This window comes from Bos grunniens, chromosome 2 (genome assembly GCF_055505025.1).
Source record: "Bos grunniens cultivar Pamir isolate PY7600 chromosome 2, Bosgru_T2T1.0, whole genome shotgun sequence".
Taxonomy (NCBI): Eukaryota; Metazoa; Chordata; class Mammalia; order Artiodactyla; family Bovidae; genus Bos; species Bos grunniens.
This window is the reverse complement of record NC_141166.1, coordinates 51,467,150-51,492,511: the sequence shown is the minus strand read 5'-3', so window position 1 is coordinate 51,492,511 and position 25,362 is coordinate 51,467,150. Positions and strand designations below refer to the sequence as shown.

At 39.6% G+C, this 25,362-nt stretch overlaps 1 protein-coding gene across 50 annotated transcripts in view; it reads left to right on the top strand.

Annotated features, from left to right (window-relative positions):
- The window catches only part of CCDC150 (coiled-coil domain containing 150), a 91,938-nt gene extending 86,001 nt beyond the window's left edge, over window positions 1–5,937 (top strand). For all 50 annotated transcript variants that reach the window (XR_015144691.1, XR_015144695.1, XR_015144684.1 and 47 more), the window contains 2 exons: window positions 5,163–5,282; window positions 5,567–5,937. Coding sequence is in view for 40 of the 50 variants with exons in the window: in XM_086348231.1 (XP_086204357.1) it covers window positions 5,163–5,282; window positions 5,567–5,680 (234 nt within the window). In the remaining 10 variants the exon portion in view is untranslated. The remainder of the gene's footprint in view (window positions 1–5,162; window positions 5,283–5,566) is intronic.
- Window positions 5,938–25,362: the final 19,425 nt, after the last annotated feature.

The window sequence follows — 25,362 nt, the reverse complement described above, 5'->3', positions numbered from 1 at the left end:
TTAGTGATTATTGTTTGACACGAAAGCAGACCTATTACTTTGCCAACAAAGGTCTGTCTAGTCTAGGCTATGGTTTTTCCAGTAGTCATGTATGGATGTGAAAGTTGGACTCTGAAGAAAGCTGAGTGTCAAAGAGTTTATGCTTTTGAACTGTGGTGTTGGAGAAGACTCTTGAGAGTCCCTTGGACTGCAAGGAGATCCAACCAGTCCATCCTAAAGGAGACTAGTCCTGGGTGTTCTTTGGAAGGAATGATGCTAAAGCTGAAATTCCAAACTTTGGCCACCTCATGCTAAGAGTTGACTCATTAGAAAAGACCCTGATGCTGGGAGGGATTGGGGGCAGGAGGAGAAGGGGACGACAGAGGATGAGATGGCTGGATGGCATCACCGACTCGATGCACATGAGTTTGGTTGAACTCTGGGAGTTGGTGATGGACAGGGAGGCCTCAGTTCAGTTCAGTTCAGTTCAGTCGCTCAGTCGTGTCTGACTCTTTGCGACCCCATGAATCATAGCACACCAAGCCTCCCTGTCCATCACCAAGTCCCGGAGTACACTCAGACTCAGGTCCATCGAGTCAGTGATGCCATCCATCCATCTCATCCTCTGTCGTCCCCTTCTCCTCCTGCCCCCAATCCCTCCCAGCATCAGAGTCTTTTCCAATGAGTCAACTCTTCGCATGAGGTGGCCAAAGTACTGGAGTTTCAGCTTTAGCATCATTCTTTCCAAAGAAATCCCAGGGCTGATCTCCTTCAGAATGGACTGGTTGGATCTCCTTGCAGTCCAAGGGACTCTCAAGAGTCTTCTCCAACACCACAGTTCAAAAGCATCAATTCTTCGGCGCTCAGCCTTCTGCACAGTCCAATTCTCACATCCATACATGACCACAGGAAAAACCATAGCCTTGACTAGATGGACCTTTGTTGGCAAAGAAATGTCTCTGCTTTTGAATATGCTATCTAGGTTAGTCATAACTTTCCTTCCAAGGAGTAAGCATCTTTTAATTTCATGGCTGCAGTCACCATCTGCTGTGATTTTGAAGCCCCCAAAAATAAAGTCTGACACTGTTTCCACTGTTTCCCCATCTATTTCCCATGAAGTTATGGGACCAGATGCCATGATCTTCGTTTTCTGAATGTTGAGCTTTAAGCCAACTTTTTCACTCTCCACTTTCACTTTCATCAAGAGGCTTTTGAGTTCCTCTTCACTTTCTGCCATAAGGGTGATGTCATCTGCATATCTGAGGTCACTGATATTTCTCCTGGCAATCTTGATTCCAGCTTGTGCTTCTTCCAGTCCAGCGTTTCTCATGATGTACTCTGCATATAAGTTAACTAAGCAGGGTGACAATATACAGCCTTGACGTACTCCTTTTCCTATTTCGAACCAGTCTGTTGTTCCATGGCCAGTTCTAACTATTGCTTCCTGACCTGCATATAGGTTTCTCAAGAGGCAGGTCAGGTGGTCTGGTATTCCCATCTCTTTCAGAATTTTCCACAGTTTATTGTGATCCACACAGTCAAAGGCTTTGGCATAGTCAATAAAGCAGAAATAGATGTTTTTCTGGAACTCTTTTGCTTTTTGCACGATCCAGCGGATGTTGGCAATTTGATCTCTGGTTCCTCTGCCTTTTCTAAAACCAGCTTGAACATCTGGAAGTTCACGGTTCACGTATTGCTGAAGCCTGGCTTGGAGAATTTTGAGCCATTACTTTACTAGCGTGTGAGATGAGTGCAGTTGTGCGGTAGTTTGAGCATTCTTTGGCATTGCCTTTCTTTGAGAATGGAATGAAAACTGATCTTTTCCAGTCCTGTGGCCACTGCTGAGTTTTCCAAATTTGCTCTCATATTGAGTGCGGCACTTTGACAGCATCATCTTTCAGGATTTGAAATAGCTCAACTGGAATTCCATCACCTCCACTAGCTTTGTTCGTAGTGATGCTTTCTAAGGCCCACTTGGCTTCACATTCCAGGATGTCTGGCTCTAGGTGAGTGATCACAACATTGTAATTATCTTGGTCGTGAAGATCTTTTTTGTACAGTTCTTCTGTGTATTCTTGCCACTTCTTCTTAATATCTTCTGCTTCTGTTAGGTCCATACCATTTCTGTCCTTTATCGAGCCCATCTTTGCATGAAATGTTCCCTTGGTATCTCTAATTTTCTTGAAGAGATCTCTAGTCTTTCCCATTCTGTTGTTTTCCTCTTTTTCTTTGCATTGATCACTGAGGAAGGCTTTCTTATCTCTCCTTGCTATTCTTTGGAACTCTGCATTCAGATGTTTATATCTTTCCTTTTCTCCTTTGCTTTTCGCTTCTCTTCTTTTCAGAACTATTTGTAAGGCCTCCTCAGACAGCCATTTTTCTTTTCTGCATTTTTTTCCATGGGGATGTTCTTGATCCCTGTCTCCTGTACAATGTCACGAACCTCCGTCCATAGTTCATCGGGCACTCTATCTATCAGATCTAGGCCCTTAAATCTGGCATGCTGCGATTCATGGGGTCGCAGAGTCGGACATGACTGAACTGAACTGAACTGAATAAAAGTAGAAACACTTTACCACCAATAACTAGAAATACAAAGTAGACCTTATTAATTTGTGAATTTGATTTCTCTTAAATAGGCCTTTTTGATGAAGATATTAACATTGTGTTAATTTCTGCAATGTAGCAGAGTGCTTCGGTTATACATATATTCTTTTTCATTGTGATTTATCACAGGATACTGACTTCAGTTCTCTGTGCTGTACAGTAGGACCCTGTTGTCTATCCATCCTATGTATACTAGTTTGTATCTGCTAATCCCAAACTCTGAATCCTTCCCTCCCCGACTTCCTTCCCCCTTGGTAACCACAAATTTGTTCTCTATGTCTGTGTGTCTGTTTCATAGATATGTTCATTTCTGTCGTATTTTAGATTCCATATATAAGTGCTGTCATATGGTGTTTTTCCTTTCTGACTTACTTCACTTGGTCTGATAATCTCTAGGTCCATCTGTGTTGCTGCCAGTGGCATTATTTCATTCTTTCTTACGGATGAGTAATACTCCATTGTGTATATGTACCATATCTTCTTTATCTCTTCGGCTATCGATGGACATTTGGGTTGTTTCCGTGTCTTGGCTCTCGTCATAGTGCTGCTGTGACCATCAGGGTGCATGTATCATTTGGAATTATAGTTTTGTCCAGGAGTGTGCCCAGGAGTAGATTGCTGGATCGTGTGGTAACTCTGACTTTGTCAGGAACCTGCATACTGTTTCCGTTGTGGCTGCGCCAGTGTGCGTTCCCATGAGCAGTGTAAGTGGGTCCCTTTTCTCCACACCCTCACCAGGATTTGTTATTTATAGACTTTTTAATGATGGCCATTCTGACCAATGTGACGTAGCATCTTGTAGTTTTGATTTGCATTTCTCTAATAATTAGCAGTATTGTGCATCTTTTCATGTGCCTACTGGCCATCTGTATGTCTTCTTTATAGAAATGTCTATTTACAAAACAAAAACCCACTTTTCAGCTGGGTATTTTGTTGATTTATAGGAGCTATTTGTAAAATCCTACATTTTTTAGAACTGGAAAAGATCTTCGAAATTATTAGTCTACTACGACCACCCCTCATTATCCAGATAAGGGAAGAGATTCTTTGGCTAAAGGTAGCACAGTGACATTGCTGCCAGCTTGTCCCTTTTGTAGCCATTAAATTACATGACAGTATGACTTTCAGAATGGTATATTAAATGGCTTATGGACTCCTGTTGTGAGTTTGCCAACTGTGACACTTACTAGCCTAAGTAAAGTACGCTTACATTGTTTAACTCATCAGTTACCACATCTGTAATAGGAAGTTGTTACCTACCACTGGTACTCTGATAGATGGCTCGGAGTAAGTTTGAATATACGTTAGCTCCCTTCTCATTCACCATACAAGAGGAGATATAATGTATGATGCCATTACAAGTATCATGCCCTCCACTTCGGATAGAGTGCTGGAGAAAAGTAGAGTTTCGTTTGGGTGGGAGAGGTGTCTGCCATCAGGATGCACAGACTGGAAAACACTTAGCTTTGTGGCTTTCTAAGAATTACTGACAAGGGGAGCTCTGTTTTCTTATCTCACACTTCTACCCACACTGTGCCCTGGTTAATAGGAGACATGTACATAATAGCACAGATTTGAGGACCTGTTACATGGCTGTGCTAGGTGATGGAGATTAGAGGGTGAACAAGCCAGATGAAGCCTCTGCTCTCAAATTTGCCTACTCTCTGAGAACTGAGTCAAAACATGAAAATGCTGTCCATGAAACATAATCAAGAGAGGGAAGTTAGTCATTTTACTTTTTATTCTAGAGGATATGTTGTAGAGCCATTTTGAAGCAGCCTTTATATAAAAGCCTGTTGGCTCCATGTTCAGAATATTAGAATATCCCAAATACTTAGTGGAGTGCCAGGCATATTTAGGCAGTCAGATATTTGTCAAGTAAATGAAACTAATTCCAGATCATCTTCAAAGGCAGACTATTAGAGGGACTGTTTTCAAGTCTGACAAAGATAATTTGGAAGTTTGTGCTTAGGGGCTAAAGTATAAAATATTTTGATAAAGGAAATAAAGAGTACAATTTACACTAAGCTACTCCAGTGTTCTTGCTGATTTATTCTATTACTTTCATAAAACACAGCAGAAAAAATCTAGTCTTTATAGTTTAGTGACTCTGGAGAAGTATTTAGTCTTAGAGAACAGAAGTCACATTCCGAATGTGGTTCACACCACCACGTTAATTTTCAGTGCCATCTGACACTTTCATGCCTACCTTAACTTGAGTCCTCTCTCACCTCACTTCACATCCAGAAAATATTAACAATATTTTATTAATGCAGGGCTGCATGCATTCTTTAACTCCACATTCAAAAATTATTCTCTCATCTATAGGAGGATGTGTACATGCAAATAGATTGCAAAGACCATGCAGTCAGAATGTGAGTCTTTAATATCTAGGTAAAAAGTCTCTCAAACTGGCTATAGTAAGAAAACTTTCACACTAATGTGAAACCCCCTTGCTAATTGTGGGGGGGAAATAAAGCTTTTACATTATACAGTGTAAAAAGAGTCAAACTAGCACACAAAAAAACTTACAACTGTTTCTTTATTGTAATTTTTAATAACATTTGCACATTCAGATAACAGCTAACCTGGAAGAAGCTCACCGCTGGTTTAAGTGCAGATTTGACGGTCTACAACTCGAGCTGACCAAAAACCGGTTGCAGAGGCTTCCCCGGGAAGACAGGTGGCGGGAAGAGGTAGAATATTTAACTGTCTTAAGCAATTCTGGATTTGTTCCTTCTCAGATTTCTAATTACACAAGTTCTCTCTTCATCCAGCTACTCGCTCCACTAATTTGTAGATTTCTTTACTGCTTAGAAAACCAGTGAACTGAATTTCTTTCTTAAAAGTTCTACTTCTCTCATGCTGTCTAGATTAGAACCACCTATATTTATGAAAAAAAAAATCTTCATAAAGACAAAATAGGTCCTCAGCTCTGCAGTTGTTTTGAACAGTTTGGGGTGTGTGTTCTTTCCAACAGGACCAAGATAAAAGGCACAACAGCGTGTCAAACCAGTCTGCTCTGCATCGATGGGAGAATAAACGGAATAGACTTGTGCCCAAGAAGTGCCACTCTGAACAAGAGAGAAAGTGATGTCCTTGACAGAGCAGCTTCTTCAACTTAGAACAGCTTCATCACCCTGATTGCCTGAGTCCAGCAACTAGGGCTGGCCTGTTTCAACAGTCATCAGAACATGAAGTCTTTGATGTGGGCTGAGGATTTTGGACCTAAAACATAAAAGTTTATCCTTTTATGAATTCTTCGATATCAATTCAGAACCATCCCATCTTTTTTGTCCCTTTCCCTATTTTCCACCCAATAAATTTATATTCATGTGTTTTATGATAGGAGATGTTGTTGCATGATACTTGGCTGTTTTTCCTAAGTAAATTTCATCAAAAAGCATTTAATGAGGTATGGATGGTATACTTTCAGTGAAATGTTCTAGTCTAACATCTAGTAGATAATCCCTGGAAATATAGTAACCTGGAAAAAGGTAAAAACTTTCCCACTGTCTAGTAAACATATATTTTTCTATGCGAGGTAATTACTAGCACACCTTTAATAAAACTGTGTTTATTTTTATATAAGATATCTCAGAGATTGTATTTGCAGCTTCCTTCGACATTTACAGAGTTACTGAATTCTGCTCCATGAGATTATGCCAAGCTCTCTCACCATACAGTAAGCAATAAATTCAGCTTTACCTTTTCATTTCAGATAGAGTAGTGGATTAATTAATCCAGACCTAAAATATGTAACTAGCTGGCATAATGCCTCGCTTTATTGATGTTCGAGTAATGATAGCTGCTGGCAATAAAATAAGAAATCATAATAAATCAAGTGACCAATTATGAAACTGGAGAGAATATCAAATATAAAACTCAGAGGTTGATGAGCCTACCACTCCATAGCTAATATAAAAAAACGCAGCTGAATTTACTCCTGGATTTGTTTTACTGTGGTAGGGAAGGGCTATGTTGGTCAAACAGAGTCCTCCCTGATCAGAGCCAGCCTCTGATCTTATATAGGATTTTAAGGAGGCATGGAGTTCAAGCACTGGAAGACTTTCAGAAGCTTAAATGGGTTGATATCGTCTGTAGAAGTGTAGTTACTTGGGTAAGACCATTGTTGATTAACTGATATTCAGAGGCAAGTTTATTGGAGTGTGTCCATTTCTGTATCTGACCCTCAAGTTGTCGAACTCCTCTGGTGTTTATCTCTTTGGATTCCATAAGTACAGGTCTTCCCTGGTGGCTCAGATGGAATCTGAGAATCTGCCTGCAATGCAGGAGACCCAGGTTCGATCCCTGAGTTGGGAAGATCCCTTGGAGAAGGGAATGGCTACCCACTCCATTATTCTTGCCAGAAGAATTCCATGGACAAAGGATCCTGGCAGGCCACAAGTCCATGGGGTCACAAAGAGTCAAACACTAGTCAATTTGACAGTACTGGGGAGTCAGAATCTTAAAACAGCCTAGGAGCCCCACAGAAAAATTAACCTTGGTCCTGGGATGGCACTGAAAACCATGGTCCTGAATTCTGCATAGGAAAAAGTCCCGATTACTGCACAAGAATGATCAGCCTTAATGGGTTGTAAATACATTGTCCCTGAGTGTTATGATTACTTGCCAAGAATACTAACATCCTCATCCAGAACAAGAGAGAAGAATTAGATTGGCGATCATTTCTAGTCAGGCTTATAGTTAAAACTGCCTATTTAGTGTGATGATTTTGTTAAAGTATTTCTGTGATATTTTTAAAGTGCTTCTGTAGTACCTGAAGAGTGTCTATTGTACATACGACCTTCTATTATGACCCTCTACTTTCATGTGAAAATAACCAAAAACCAGACAAAAATATGACACTGATTTTTAAGATGCTGAACATCATGCAACAAAGCCCTGTGATCCTTTGAGAGAAAAGGAACAAGTGAAGTGAGCTCTTCTGTTACCTCAGCTTATAGCCTAGAAGGTGAAATGAGGGTGGGTCCCTGAGTTAAAGAATGAGAACTCAGAGTCCAGGGAAGACACTGCCTGCCAGGGTTCCAGGACAGAGTATGAGATAGGAGAGAGCTGCAAGAGGGGAATCTCAGAGATGTCCTAAAGGCCCCCTTTGAGTATTCAACTGACTACTGGTCAGCACATGCCTGAGAGAGAATCTGTGTAAGGCTGGAGACAGGGCCACCCAAAAGGGCTATAAGTGATAATGCCCAGCACACACACACACAGTACTGGTTCCCACCAGACAGAATCAGACATCTTATGGTTTACAAGCTTTGGGTAGCATCTACAACAGGGTCTTGCCTCAGTAGTAGAGACTAGTGAGCCCTAGAGTCAACAGTGCTGTGCTCCTAACAACACCATGACCCCAAACGACCCACATCCAAGTAGCTGCATTTCAAAACAGAGCTTAAGAAAATTTAGAATACAAAAATATACACATCAAGCTAAAATCATGATTTCTGGCATCCAAAATTATCAGACATACAAAGAAGCAGGAAAATAGGACACATAAGGTGAAAATCAAATTGACCCCAAACTAATACAAACTACTTCAGTATTCTTGCCTTGAGAACCCCATGAGCAGTATGAAAAGGTCAGAAGATAGCCAATATGCTACTGAGAAGAGTGGAGAAATAGCTCCAGAAGGAATGAAGAGGCTGAGCCAAAGTGGAAACTGCCCAGTGTTGCAGATGTGTCTGGTGGTGAAAGTTTGATGCAGTAAAGAACAATATTGCATAGGAACCTGGAATGTTGGGTCCATGAATGGTCAATTGGAAGTGGTCAAACAGGAGATGGCAAGAGGGAACATCGATATTTTAGGAATCAGTGGACTGAGATGGACTCTTAATTGTTATGAAGCAAGGAGACTAAGCCATGGCTACTGCTGATTTTAGAGACAGGCAATGCCATGTTGTTAACACCCCCAAGAGCCCAGCCTAACCTTTCCATGTTAAACCTTTCCATGTTACTATGAAAAGAGAACTATGAAAATCCAGTAAGAGTTCATCTGAACTCTGTAATGAACTTTAGCCTATGAAGTCTTTTACCCTTGGGTATTCTGTGACTATAGCCAAAAGAAACTTGGCAATTTTTTGGTTAGCTTTATTGACCTGAGTTCAATCCCTGAGTTGGGAAGATCCCCGGAGCAGGGAATGGCTATCCATACCAGTATTCTTGCCTGAGGAATTCCATGGACCAAGGAGCCTGGCAAGCTACAGTCCATGGGGTTGCAGAGTCGGACACTACTGAGCGACTCTCACTGAGGTATAACTGACAAGTTGTAAGAAATTTAAAATACACATTGCAATAACTTGATAAACACTGTTCTCATCTAATTAACACATCCATCACCTCATACCTTTAAAAAATATCTGGTGACAGCATTTAATCTCTACTCCATTAGTAAATTTTAGTTATATAATACCCTATTATCAACCACAATCATCATGGTACACATTATTCATCTTATAACTGAAAGTTTGTACCCTTTTCCCAACTGCATCCTATTTTCCCCTACCTCCCAAAACCTGGAAATCACTTTTTCTAATCCCTGTTTCTGTGAGTTTGAACTTTTGGATTCCACGTGTTAAGTATCTTTGGTAATTTCTTGAGTCATTTCTTTAGTGTAGATATTCTAATGTCACATCAACTATGATCGTACTGCAGTATATTTTCTCTGGAAGTAGATCCTGCCTGTTAAATCTATAGGTGTCACAAAGAATAAAATAATATTTCTCCAAGAGTGATCCCAAAATATCAGATGTGAGTGGAGACTTAGAATTGTTATAAATTCCCATTTTCAAGAGTGGCTCTAGTAGACCAAATTAAGTTTATTTCTTCTCAAGCTTCTGTAATAACATTTTCAAATTCATCATCTTTTATCATGTCAGTCATTTTTACATTAAGACAAAATTCCTCTCTCACTCTCACTGCATTGCTCTCACTCTCACTCATTGCTGTTCTTTTTGCTTTTTACACAACTTCAACACTTTGGTCTGAAGATCTGATATTCCAAAGTGATGGAATTGTGAAGTGAAAGTGTTAGTCACTTAGTTGTGTCTGACTCTTTGTGACCCCATGGACTGTAGCCCCCAAGGCTCCTTTGTCCATGGAATTCTCCAAACAGGAAAACGAGTGGGTGGCCATTCCCTTCTCCAGGAGATCTTCCCGACCCTAGGATCGAAGCTGGGTCTCCTGCACTGCAGGCAGATTCTTTACCATCTGAGTCACCATTAAGTGTAGATAACACTAATACCTAAGAACGTTATATTATTCCACTTAGGAACCTAGAGGAAAGACGAGGAACTGTTGTGGAGATTCATGTCTCCCTCAGAACAGCCATGATTAGACAGATTTTGGATTGTCTTTCACGTTCTTAGCTAGTATTAGACAACTGTTATTTCAGTGCCCCTTTCACTTGCACTGTCTCCTGATTTCTTTATGTATAGGCTTCCAATTCTTAACAAAATTTTTGGTCTAGTTTTTACTCAGGGGTCAATTTTATCTAGAGACCTTGTTTACTTTACCTTGTTTACTTACTTTGTTTACTTTCTAATGCTCTCTAAAAACATCTGATGACATATTTTCTAAAAATAGTTTCACATTAATTTTTTTCTTACTATAACAAATTCCCTAGTTTATATTTGAGCCTATATTTCAGCCTATTAAAAAAGGGAATACAAAACCTCCTTTACTTCTGCCATGGGGCCTACCCCAAAATACTTCTGAAAATTCTCAACTGCACACAACTGGGATAGATCACATCCTGGGCCATAAATCTAGCCTTGGTAAATTTTAAAAAATTGAAATCATTCCAAGCATCTTTTCTGACCACAATGCAGTAAGATTAGATGTCAATTACAGGCAAAAAAAAAAAAAAAAAACTATTAAAAATTCCAGTATGTGGAGGCTAAATAACATGCTTCTGAATGACCAATAAATCAAAAAATCAAAATATGCATAGAAATGAATGAAAATGAAAACACAACCCAAAACCTATGGGACACTGTAAAAGCAGTGCTAAGGGGAATGTTCATAACAATACAGGCTTACCTCAAGAAACAAGAAAGAAGTCAAATAAATAACCTAACTCTACACCTAAAGCAACTAGAAAAGGAAGAAATAAAGAACCCCAGGATTAATAGAAGGAAAGAAATCTTATAAATTAGGGCAGAAATAAATGCAAAAGAAACAAAAGAGACCATAGCAAAAATCAACAAAGCTAAAAGCTGGTTCTTTGAGAAGATAAAATTAACAAACCATTAGCCAGACTCATCAGGAAACAAAGGGAGAAGAATCAAATCCACAAAATTAGAAATGAAAATGGAGAAATTACAACAGACAATACAGAAATACAAAGGATCATAAGAGACTACTACCAGCAACTATATGCCAATAAAATGGACAACTTGGAAGAAATGGACAAATTCTTAGAAAAGTGTAACTTTCTAAAACTGAACCAGGAAAAAATAGAAAATCTTAACAGACCCATCATAAGCATGGAAATCGAACTGTAATCAGAAATCTTCCAGCAAACAAAAGCCCAGGACCAGACGGCTTCACAGCTGAGTTCTACCAAAAATTTAGAGAAGAGCTAACAGGTGTTAGCTCCTACTCAAACTCTTCCAGAAAATTGCAGAGGAAGGTAAACTTCCAAACTCATTCTATGAGGCCACCATCACCCTAATACCAAAACCAAACAAAGATGCCACAAAAATAGAAAACAGGCCAATATCACTGATGAACATAGATGCAAAAATCCTTAACAAAATTCTAGCAAACAGAATCCAACAACATATTAAAAAGATCATACATCATGACCAACTGGGCTTTATCCCAGGGATGCAAGGACTCTTTAATATCTGCAAATCAATCAATATAATATATCACATTAACAAATTGAAAGATGAAAACCATATGATTATCTCAATAGATGCAGAGAAAGCCTTTGACAAAATTCAACATCCATTTATGAAAAAAACCCTCCAGAAAGCAGGAAGAGAAGGAACATACCTCAACATAATAAAAGCTATATATGACAAACCCACAGCAAACATTATCCTCAGTGGTGAAAAATTGAAAGCATTTCCCCTAAAGTCAGGAACAAGATGAGAGTGCCCACTCTCACCACTACTATTCAACATAGTTTTGGAAGTTTTAGCCACAGCAATCAGAGAAGAAAAAGAAATAAAAGGAATCCAGATTGGAAAAGAAGAAGTAAAACTTGCATTGTTTGCAGATGACATGATCCTCTACATAGAAAACCCTAAAGACTCCACCAGAAAATTATTAGAGCTAATCAATGAATACAGTAAAGTTGCAGGATATAAAATCAACAAACAGAAATCCCTTGCATTGCTATACACTAACAATGAGAAAACAGAGAAATTAAGGAAACAATTCCATTCACCATTGCAATGAAAAGAATAAAATACTTAGGAATATATCTACCTAAAGAAACAAAAGACCTACATATAGAAAACTAGAAAACACTGATGAAAGAAGTCAAAGAGGACACAAATAGATGGAGAAATATACCATGTTCATGGATTGGAAGAATCAATATAGTGAAAATGAGTATACTTCCCAAAGCAATCTATAAATTCAATGCAATCCCTATCAAGCTACCAACGGTATTTTTCACAGAACTAGAACAAATAATTTCACAATTTGTATGGAAATACAATAACAACCTTGAATAGCCAAAGCAATCTTGAGAAAGAAGAATGGAACTGGAGGAATCAACCTGCTTGTCTTCAGGCTATACTACAAAGCTACAGTCATCAAGACAGTATGGTACTGGCACAAAGACAGAAATATAGATCAATGGAACAAAATAGAAAGCCCAGAGATAAATCCACACGCCTATGGACACTTTATCTTTGACAAAGGAGGCAAGAATATACAATGGAGAAAGACAATCTCTTTAACAAATGGTACTTGGAAAACTGGCCAACCACTTGTAAAAGAATGAAACTAGAATACTTTTTAACACCATACACAAAAATAAACTCAAAATGGATTAAAGATCTAAACATAAGACCAGAAACTATAAAACTCCTAGAGGAGAACATAGGCAAAACACTCTCTAACATAAATCACAGCAGGATCCTCTTTGAACCACCTCCCAGAATTATGGAAATAAAAGCAAAAATAAGCAAATGGGACCTAATTAAACTTAAAAGCTTTTGCACAACGAAGGAAACTATAAGCAAGGTGAAAAGACAGCCTTCAGAATGGGAGAAAATAATAGCAAATGAAACAACTGACAAAGAATTAATCTCAATAATATACAAGTAACTCCTGCAACTCAATTCCAAAAAAATAAATGACCCAATCAAAAAATGGGCCAAAGAACTAAATATACATTTCTCCAAAGAAGACAGATAGATGGCTAACAAACACATGAAAAGATGCTCAACATCACTCATTATCAGAGAAATGCAAATCAAAACCACAATGAGGTACCATCTCATGCTGGTCAGAATGGCTGTTATCCAAAAGTCTACAAACAGTAAATGCTGGAGAGGGTGTGGAGAAAAGGGAACCCTCTTACACTATTGGTGGGAATGCAAACTAGTACAGCCACTATGGAGAACAGTGTGGAGATTCCTTAAAAAACTGGAAATAGAACTGCCATATGACCCAGCAGTCCCACTGCTGGGCATACACACTGAGGAAGCCGGAGTTGAAAGAGACACATGTACCCGAATGTTCATCGCAGAACTGTTTATAAGAGCCAGGACATGGAAGCAACCTAGATGTCCATCAGCAGATGAATGGATAAGAAAGCTGTGGTACATATACACAGTGGAATATTACTCAGCCATTAAAAAGAATACATTTGAATCAGTTCTAATGTAGATGAAACTGGAGCCTATTATACAGAGTGAAGTAAGTCAAAAAGAAAAACACCAGTACAGTATACTAATGAATATATATGGAATTTAGAAAGATGGTAATGATAACCCTATATGTGAGACAGCAAAAGAGACACAGATGTATAGAATAGTCTTTTGGACTCCATGGGAGAAGGTGAGGGTGGGATGATTTGAGAGAATAGCATTGAAACATGTATATTATCATATGTGAAACAGATCGCCAGTCCAAGTGTGATACATCAGACAGGGTGCTCAGGGCTGGTGCACTGGGATGGTCATGCTCCCAAGCCAGAGGGATGGAATGGGGGGGGAGGTGGGATGGGGGTTCAGGATGGGGAACACATGTAAACAGTGTATGGCAAAAAAATTACAATATTGTAAAGTAATTAGCCTCCAATTAAATAATCTTTTTTAAAAAGTTGACAATATTTGACTATGAAAAAAAAGAAAAAAAAAAACAAATTTAAGAAACTTGACTATTTGCTAATATTTGGCATCTCAAAAGCATTTATTCCAGGCTCTTATCTCTGGTGATCTCTCACCTCATTTACTAAGATGGCTCTAATTTTAGCACTTTCTCCAACTTGGATTGCTATGGGCAGTAGAGATTCTATAAACCATTTGCTAATCTAATCCATTTTCTAGATAGAAACAATGTACAATATATAGAAGGCTAAAACAGACTGTGGAATACTTCCTGGGGAATATTTTCTGGGGAATACCAACCCCAGAAAGAGCTGTTGATTAGAAACAGTGCTTCTCTTTTCTTGTATAGTTCAAATAGGAGATCTAGGGTTGAATCTCTTTGGAAGGACTAATCCCATGCCCACCCTCCACCCATCACTGTGACTTGAAAGATGAATTACATACTGACTGGTTAGGTCTCTGTGTGAGATGTGTCCATCTCTGAAACTGAGGGTGGTTCCCCAAAGGAAATCTAAGTGATATTCCCAGAAGAAAGGGGAAATGGAAGTGGACCAAATCAAAAGTTTGTAATACACCAAGGTCGCTGGTGAACTTCATGCATACTGCAGCCAGAGTCTGAGCAGGGAATCAGTCAGTTCAGTCGCTCAGTCATGTCTGACTCTGTGACCCCATGAATCGCAGCACACCAGGCCTCCCTGTCCATCACCAACTCCTGGAGTTTACCCAAACTCATGTCCATCGACTCGAGTCAGTGATGCAATCCAGCCATCTCATCCTCTGTTGTCCCTTTCTCCTCCTGTCCCCAATCCCTCCCAGCATCAGGGTCTTTTCCAGTGAGTCAACTCCTCACATGAGGTGGCCAAAGTATTGGAGCAGGGAATAGGATCCTCATACTGACACTCCTTTTCCTCCAGAGCATTGATATAAGACAGCCACAAGCAAGCTGTCAAGAGCTTCCTGATGCTTTTAAAACTGATTCATCAGTTACCTATGCATAATAAGGGCTTTTGGGTAACTAAAGACATGCAGCTGCTTAGCTATCTGCCTCCTACTATTTCCTTCACAAGCAATATGAAACAAGAAAAGTCACTTCTACACAAAACTATACTATATAACTCAAAGGCTGCTGCTGCTGCTGCTGCTACTAAGTCGCTTCAGTTGTGTCCAACTCTGCGCAACCCCATAGACAGCAGTCCACCAGGCTCCCCCGTCCCTGGGATTCTCCAGGGAAGAACACTGGAGTGGGTTGCCATTTCCTTCTTCAAGGCAATAATGTCAAAGGCAGATAATGTCAAATCTTAAAAATAAGTAAAGATGAGGGGGAAAAATTACCAAATTCCCGTGCATGCTCTCTCACACTTCTCCACACCTCCCTCATTAAAACACTCCGTGGCAGACAAAGGCAGACCAAAATAACTGCAGTGAAGACAGAAAAAGGAAACTAGAGACGGAGTCTAAGGCTGATGTGGAACTGCCACCACAAAGACTAAATGCACCCTAAATCTGGAAATACTAAAAAGTGTCCAGGCAAATGAGAGCATGAGCTATAGGAAAGGAACTTCAAAGTATACATGATTTAAAAGGGACAGGCATGATTCAAGGGGGCACTCATCAAAATGCATAGATTCTAGAGGAGTGAAAAAAAAAAGGCAAAAGGCAAAAGGAATCGTTAAGGAGAAAAGAGAAGGAAAAAAAAAAGGAAAATTTTGGCACCAGTAAGAAAAATGAGAAGTATAAATAACCATACATGTGAACAAGAGGAAAGTTGAGTCCATACAGAGCTACTGTAGAAGGTCAGGAAGTGAAACTCGCTGCATCGCAATTGAGGAAAATTTCCCTCAATAAACATTCATGAAGACATGAAAAGTGAATTTTCCAAGCAAACAGAAAAACTTTTGAGCATGCAAACCACTGTGAAACTAATTCAAAATCTAAAGTCAGAAATGGACAAAAATCAGAAGTGAAAGGAGAGTTGTTTAAACTCAGGAAAGAAATGAAATAAAAAGGCAAAAGTATCTCGGAAATGAGGAACAAGTTACAGGATACCCAAGAGAGAACAGATTCGGATGAAAATAAGTCATTGATGAAAGGCAGGAAAACAACCTAGAATATGAAAGTGGCATAAAGTAAAAAAAGTCAGAGAAAAATTAAATGGAATGGAAGATATGCAAAGAAGGAATAATATTCATGTTATTGGAGGCTCTGAGGAAGAAAAAACAGTAAAATAGAATATTTTAAACTACAGCCCAAGCACACTTACCAAAAATAGAAAAAAAAATGTATATCTGAATCTACATTATAAGAACTCTTCAGGTACCTGGGGAAAACTGATCAATTTTGATATAATAATAAAACTATCAGATATCAAAGACAAATGTTATTGAAGTCTATAGGCAAAAAGATCAAATAAACAGCAATAGAAACTGGCAACAGACATTTAAAAACTAACACACCAAGCAAGGTAACAGTTGAGCAGCATGATAAGCAGTATTCTAAGGCCGTGAGATTTCCTGCCCTCTGATACACACGCCCACACCATCGCTGGGACTGTGAAAATGGTGATTTTACTCATGATTAGATGATATGCTACAACTGACTGTAAGAAAAGAAGATTATCCTGGTCTAATCACATGAATCTTTTAAAAACTGGTTTCCCCACATGGTTATGAGGCAGGAGGTCCATGTCCCACCCTGCCACCCCCAAGATAAAGTGATTGGAGATTTGTCCCCTGTGGACCAATACCCTAAGACGAGAATGTCAGGACAGTTGAGAGAAGAGTCTGGGCTCTGCCCAGATAGAAGGTAAGAGACCACATGTTTCTCATTCTCAGAGTCAGGCAACCTCCCCGACTCTACATGCACAGAAAGCTCCTTGGAGGTCTACCGGGGAGTGAGGCTAACTGATGCCAAGCTACCCATCGGCCTTTTTGGTGGAATCCATCTTGGCTAAGGAGATGTGTGCATACACATGGAAGGATTCTGGGATATACCAAATATGGGCTCTGAACCAGATAAATAAAACTGACTGGCCAAAGGAAACCCAGAAGAAATTCAAACTACCACGAGGGTGAGACTCAGGGACTGTCTCTCTCCTCCTAATAAATATTTGCTTCACTACTTTCCATCTTTGTGTGAATTCTTTTTCTGCAAAGCTGAAGGGCCAGGGCCTGGTCACTGACCACTGAAAGGTCTAATGGCTAGGATTTAGTGCTCTCACTGCCACAACCTGACCACAATCTCTGGCTAGAAATCAAAATCCCGCTTCAAGCTACTGTAGGCTGAGGCCACCCAAGATGAGATCAGTTATAGAAGGGAAAGTCAGAGATTTGAAGCACAAGATTTCATGTGCCCTTGTTGGCTTGAAGATGGAGTAGGCACATGGCAAAATATATTTGTGGCCTGTAAGAGCTGAGAGCAGTCCCTGGCTGAAAGCCAGAGCGGAAACATTGACCTCAGTCCTAAAAGTGCAAAAAAGTAAAACAAACAAACAAGCCAAAACGCTGGATTCTGCCAACAACCAGGTTGAGCTTCAAAGAAAATTCTTCCCCAGACCTCCATAGAGGAACACAGCCCTGCTGACAGCTTGATTCAGCCTGTGAAACCCAGAGTGAGACTCTAGCCTCAGAGAAACTACGAGATAATAAGTGTCTTTATTATTTTAATGGTTTATCATAGCAGCAATAAAAATACAAGTAGCATTTTTTTTTTAAAACTCTGAGAATGTGTATAAGAAAAAAGAAAACTTAAAGAATATATGTGAACCAAGGATTTTATACCCAGCTACATTGTCCTTTAAATATCAAGACTAAGAAAATTAATTATAAAAATATAAAAACGTAGAGAATTGTGTACCTGTACCCAGCAGCCCTTCTTAAGGAATTTGCAAAAGCAGAGGTCAGCAAACTTTTTCTATAAAAGGCCTGATAGTAAATATTATGATTTTTAAGAGTCATCTATGGTTTCTGTCTGGAGAAGGCAATGGCACCCCACTGCAGTACTTTTGCCTGGAAAATCCCATGGATGGAGAAGCATGGTAGGCTGCAGTCCATGGGGTTGCTAGAGTCAGACACGACTAAGCGACTTCCCTTTCACTTTTCACTTTCATGCATTGGAGAAGAAAATGGCACCCCACTCCAGTGTTCTTGTCTGGAGAATCCCAGGGCCGGGGGAGCCTGTTGGGCTGCCATCTATGGGGTCACACAGAGTCAGACACGACTGAAGTGACTTAGCAGCAGCAGCAGCAGCAGCATGATTTCTGTCACACCTTATTCTTTTTCTGTGTGTGTGTGTACATGTTTTTAAAAATATAGAGTAAAATTCTTAATTCATAAGCCATACAAAAACAGGTTGTGAGTCAGATTTGGCCTGTGGGCTTTATCTGAACAATCTCTGTATTAAAGGATTAGCCTCATCCAACCAAGTGATAACTGGGGAAATTTCAGGAAAAAGACTGATTGGGGTGAACATTTAAAAACATAAATATACCAACATATGAAGCAAAAGACAGAATAAGAATGAAAAACTGATGTACAAATGTTACATATTATGACAAAGCAGAAATGCAACTACAAAAATGGTAAAAGGAAGAAGGAAATATAAAAACAGACTAATATTATTGCTATGTAGGCCATAGGAGGGCATTAAAGGAAAAACAAAAGCTTGATGAACCAGATAGCCAAAGGTTAAATAAAGAAACCAGAGTAAGAACTTTTTAAAAAGTATAAGTAAGGGAAGCTGTTTAAGACAATGATGTAGGAAGATTCTGAACTCACCTCCTCCCACAGACCCACAGAATATATAGCTAAATATGGGATAATTTCCTCTGAAAAAGATCTTGAAAACTAGCTGAGCATCTCCTTCATATGCAGAAAATGAGAAAAAGGCTACAGCAAAGCAGTAAGAGAGTCTGAGACCCAATTTCACCATAAACGCCATCCCTGCTTCCTGATGCTTCCTGATACTTTGGCCACCTGATGTGAAGAACTGACTCATTTGAAAAGACCCTGATTCTGGGAAAAATTGAAGGCCAGAGGAGAAGGGGATGACAGAGGAAGAATTGGTTGGATGGCATCACCAACTCGATGACATGAGTTTGAGTTAGCTCCCGGGAGTTGGTGATGGACAGGAAAGCCTGGCATGGTGCAGTCCATGGGATCACAGAGTCGGACATGACTGAGCGACTGAACTGAACTGAACTGCTTCCTGAGGAGCAAAGGGTTTATAGCCCAAAAAGGCATCCTAACTTTTAAGACTTGCACATGAAAGATGAGCCTCCAAGACTCCTGACTTTGAAATCCAACAGGGCTCATGTCCATGAGACCCGAAGAGCTGCAGCAATCTGAGAAATGGCTCTGAACTCATTTGTCATTGGAGCCCAGACCAGAAACAGCCATTTGAAAAGCACTCAGACTTCACAGGAAAGAAATCCCATTGCTAATCTTAGAGCATTCACCCGAGAGATGGGACATGCTGGAATACTCTCCAGGGATGGAGGGTGGTGGGCGCCCTTTTCACATTCTTCTGCCTTGGTAAACCCAGTGGGTGCCTTTTTTCTCACCCCTCAGTAAGTGTCATCGCTACCGTCCAACTGTGGAGCATCATCTTCACTAAAACTTTAACCTTGCTAAACCTAGTGGTGTCATCTTTTTTTCTCTACCCTAGATCTTTTCTCTTCTTATTAGGTGCCATCTTTGTGCCTTCTCTCTCTCTGCTGTGCTCCAGAGTGTCAGTGTCTCCCAGAGGGGAGAGTTTATATGCATCCGGTACCTGGTTTTAGTCACTGATGCCCTTGGGGTGCCCTTTGGAACATCGCTTGGCTTTGGAGGCCTAGAAGCTTGCATTCCCAGGTCCCAGAGGGCTATAACAGTCAGAGACAGCTTTTATCATCAGAGGGCACTGCAAAGGCAGTTAACTTAAACATATTCATGGTCTTTCTGAAAAAGAGGCCTATTTGCTCGTGCAGGAGCTCTGGCCTGAGCAGGAGGCTTCTGGTCTGGTATACTTCTAGGATGCACTCTTGAGGAAGGGAGCTAGTGGGCACAGTTCTGTGTCTCCCCCTGCCTCACTCCAGTTTGCTGATTATCTTCCAGAAAGCAGCTTATATACTTGTCTGGTGCCTTAATTTTTTCAGCTGCCACCAGGGAACACCTCTGCATTGCCCGGCTCAGGCGGCCATGGTGGCTTATACTCATGGGTCCTACAGAACAACAACCAGGAGAAAAACAGCTATGCTTAGAGCACAGCAAGAGGTAACAGACCCAGGAGCTCAGTCTTCCTGTGAAAGAGGCCTAAAAGCTTACTATCATTGACAGCAAGCACTGGGGGAGTCGGGGGTGGTGGGGTGCGGCTGGAAAAGCTTCTCATTAAAAACATACCAAGAGCTGATTATAAACCTTTCTGGAGACTGCAGAGGGCAGGCACTACCTTTGTACTCTCCCTCTGCACACTCCAAAATGCCAGTATATCTTGGAGAGGAGCCCTTACACATGCCCAGTGCCCCCGGTTTTTATCTCTGGTGCCTTGGTTTTTGTGGCTGCCATGGGGAACACCCCTTAATTACCTGGCTCTGGTAGCCACAGGGACTCACATTCCTGGGTTCCATGGAACTGTAACAATTGAAAGGATGATTCTTGGCAGACTGCTACTGCAGGGCACTCCACAAACAGAAGACTGAAACACACTCCTGGGCTTTCTGTGAAGCAGGTATTCACTTGTCCTGGCGCTTTGGCCCAGATTCAGGTATAGCATGTGTTTAGAACCATGTGGAGGTGCTCTCAAGGAATATAGGCAAGAGGACACCATCTATGCTCTCTTCCTCTGCCTCACTCCCTGAAAAGGAGCTAATACACTCCTCTGGAGCCTTGATATTTTCAACTGTTGCCCAGGGTACACCTCTAGATCACAGTTACAGAGGACTGTATATATCTGCATGCTTCAAAAGTTGCTGCTAAAAAGTCTGGCTTCCAAATCTGCCTGAATGTAGGTACTGACTGACATATGCCCCTTTGGAACAAGGACAGGTCTTGACACACACTCAACTACTGGGAATGATTAAAAATAAAATAGGCTGTGTGGACAGTCACAAAGGATGGAGAGACAGTGAAAAGTTGGGGATGGGCTGAACAATAAGGTTCATCTCTACACAAGGCCACTCCTTGAAGACTGAGTCAGTTCAGTTCAGTTGCTCAGTTGTGTCCGACTCTTTGAACCCCGTGAACCACAGCACGCCAGGCCTCCCTATCTATCACCAGCTCCCGGAGTCCACCCAAACCCATGTCCATTGAGTGGGTGATGCCATCCAACCAGCTCATCCTCTGTTGTCCCCTTCTCCTCCTGCCCTCAATCTTTCCCAGCATCAAGGTCTTTTCAAATGAGTCAGCTCTTCACATCAGGTGGTCAAAGTATTAGAGTTTCAGCTTCAGCATCAGTCCTTCCAATGAACACCCAGGACTGATCTCCTTTAGGATGGACTGGTTGTATCTCCTTGCAGTCCAAGGGACTCACAAGAGTCTTCTCCAACACCACAGTTCAAAAGCATCAACTCTTCAGTGCTCAGCTTTCTTTATAGTTCAACTCTCACATCCATACATGACCACTGGAAAAACCATAGCCTTGACTAGATGGACCTTTGTTGACAAAGTAATGTCTCTGCTTTTTAATATGCTGTCTAGGTTGGTCATAACTTTCCTTCCAAGGAGTAAGTGTCTTTTAATTTCATAGATGACCTTATTTGTAAGGCAGAAAGAGAGACACAGATGTAGAGAACAAACACATGGATACCAAAGGATGGTAAAGAGGGGGTAGGATGAATTAGGAGATTGGGATTGACATACATACCCTATTGATACTACGTATAAAATAGATAACTAATGAGAACCTACTGTATAGCTCAGTAAGCTCTATTCAATGTTCTGTGGGGACCTAAATGGGAAAGTGAAAGTGAAGTCACTCAGTCGTGTCTGACTCTCTGCAACCCCGCGGACTGCAGCCCACCAGGCTCCTCTGTCCATGGGACTCTCCAGGAAAGAATACTGGAGTGGGTTGCCATTTCCTTCTCCAGACCTAAATGGGAAGGAAACCCCAAAGACAGGGGATACATGTACAGCTGATTAATTTTGCTGTACAACAGAAATTAGCACATTGTATAGCAACTATATTCCAATAAAATTATTTTTTTAAAAAAACAGAAAAAGAAATGAAAAATATAAGAAACCACTGAGTAGAAAGAACACAGTTACTGAACTGAATAATATACTAGACGGGTTCAACAGCAGAACAGATGAAGCAGAAGAAAGGATCAGACAACTCAAAGGTTAGGCAGTGGAACTCATTCAATTAGAGCAGCAAAGAGAAAAAGAATGAAAAAAAATATGTAAGGGACTTAATGGACATGAAGCATATTAATATTCACATTAAAGGAGTCCCAGAAAGAGAAGAGAGAGAAAAAAAGACAGGAAACTTATTTTAATAATAGTGTCTGAAAATTTCCCTAAGCTGGGGAAAGAAATAGACATCCAGATGCAGGAAGTCTGAGTTCCAAAAGAGATGAGCCCAAAGAGAGCAATACAGAGTTACATTATAATTACAATTTCAAAAGTTAAAGACAATGAGAAAATCTTAAAAGCAAGAGAAAAATAAGTTATTACATATAAGGGAACCCTCCCATAAGATTACGAGCATATTTTTCCACAGAAACCTCACAGACTAAAAGATAGTGACACGATATATTCAAAGTGCTAAAAAAAAAGTCCTAACCAAGAATATTCTACATGGAAAAAGTTATTATTCAGAATTGAAGGAGAGATGGAGTTTTCCAAACAAGTAAAAGCAAAAGGAATCCATTACAGTGAATAATAATATAACTATTATCATAAATAACAGTCAAAATAACTACAATAATTAATAATATTACTATATAATTAATAATTATAATTATAACTATAATAATACTTATAATTATAAAATAATAGGATATTAACTTTAAGATTAATAATACATTAATAATTGTAATTAATAATATAATACTTAGTAATTAATAGTAAAATAACTATTATAGTAGTTTTAACTATAATAATAAATAGCTATAATAATTATATCAATTAGCATTACTTATAACAATTAATGGCTATAATTAATAACTATTAATAATTACAATAATTAATAAAGTATAAGATTTAATATGTGACATCAAAAATATCAAACTTTGGGGGTTCAAAATGTAGAACTTCAAAATATGTTCAAAAGTATTATCAACTTATTGACTGAGATAAGTTGTCATATTAAGCCTCATGGTAGCCACAGGTTAGAATCCTATAGGAGATATACAAAAGACAGTAAGAAAAGAATCTAAACATACCACTAAAGGAAGTAATCAAACCACAGAGATAAACAGAAGAAGAAAGAACAGAAAAAAGTACAAAACAGCTAGCAAATAATAAACAAAATGGCAATAACTACATCTCTATCAATAATTACTTTATATGTAGATGAACTAAATCCAAGAGACAAAGAGTAGTCAAATTGATTAAAAAAGAAAACAAACCAAGACCCATTTAGACAGCCTACAAGATACTCTACCTGTTAAAAACACAGACTGAACATGAAAGCCTGAAAAAAGAGATATACCATGCAATAGAAACCAAAAGAAAGTGGGGTTAGCTATGCTTATATATATCAGACAAAATACTATAGTATTTAAAACAAAGACTGTAATAAAAGAAAAGAAGGGCATAACTTAATAATAAAGGAGGATATACTAGTTATGTAGATATTTATGTTCCCAACATAGCAGTTTTCTAAGAATCTGCCTGCAATGCGGAAGGCTCAGATGCAATCCCTGGGTCGGGAAAATCCCCTGGAGAAGGGAATGGCTACCCACGCCAGTGTCCTTTCCTGGAGAATTCCATGGACAGAGGAGCCTGGTGTGTTGCAGTTCACAAGGTTTATATAGCAGCCAACCATATATATGTGTATGTGTATATATAATATATATATAGCAAATAATAGCAAATATTAAGACCAGAAAAGGAGAAATAGACAGCCATGTAATAATATCAGGGGACTACCATATTCCACTTAAATCAGTGGATAGATCATACAGACAGAAAATCAGTAAGAAAACACAGGCCTTAAATTACATACTAGATCAAATAAACTTAACAGATACATATAGAACATTCCATCCCAAAGCAGCAGAATACATTCTTCTCAAGTGCACTTGAAACTCTCTAGGATAGATATGTTAGGCCACAAAACAAGTCTTAATAAATTTAAGAAGACTGAAATCCTATCAAGCATCTTTCCCAACAGTGGTATAAAACTAGAAATTAATTAGGAGAAGAAAACTGGAAAACTCACATATGTGTGGAGAGTAACAACACACCAGTGAACAACCAATGGGTCAAAGAAGAAGTCATAAGAGAAATAATACCCGAGACAAGTGAAAATGGAAATAAAACATACCAAAATCTATGAAAAAGTGAAAGTATTAGTTGCTCAATCGTGTCTGATTCTTTGCAAACCCATGGACTGTAACCAGCCAGGCTCCTCTGTCCATGGAATTCTCCAGGCAAGAAAACTGGAGTGGGTAGCCATTCCCTTCTCCAGGGCATCTTCTGAACCCAGGAATCAAACCTGGAGCTCCTGCAATGTGGTCAGATTCTTTAACGTCAGAACCACCAGGGAAGCCCACCAAAACCTATGGGATAAAACCATAGTAGTTTTAAGAACGGAAACGGCAATGGCACCCCACTCCAGTACTCTTGCCTGGAAAATCCCATGGACGGAGGAGCCTGGTAGGCTGCAGTCCATGGGGTCACTAAGAGTTGAACACGACTGAGTGACTTCACTTTCACTTTTCACTTTTCACTTTCATGCGTTGGAGAAGGAAATGGCAACCCACTCCAGTGTTCTTGCCTGGAGAATCCCAGGGATGGTGGAGCCTGATGGGCTTCCATCTATGGGGTTGCACAGAGTCGAAAACGACTGAAGCGACTTAGCAGCAGCAGTTTTAAGAAGGAATTTTTAGCAATAAATGCCTACCTCAAGACATGAGAAAAATCACAAACAACCTAAAACTATACCTTGAGGAATTAGGAAAAGAAATATGTTAGTAGAAGTAAAGAAATAAAGAACAGAACAGAAATGAATTAAATAGACTAAAAAGACAATATAAAAGATTAATGAAACTAAGAAGTTGTTGTCAAAAAGATAAACTGACAAAACTTAAGTTAGACCCACCAAGAAAAAAGAGGATGCAGATAAATATTGAGGTGGCCAAAAAGCTCGTGCCAGTTTTTGAAACGAACTTTTTGGCCAAACCAATAAAATCAGAAATGACAGAAGAAATGTTACTACTGATACCACAGAAATACAGAAGATTGTAAGAGATTACTACGAAGAATTATACACCAACAAATTTGACAACTTATAAGAAATGCATAAATTCTTAGAAATATACAATCTT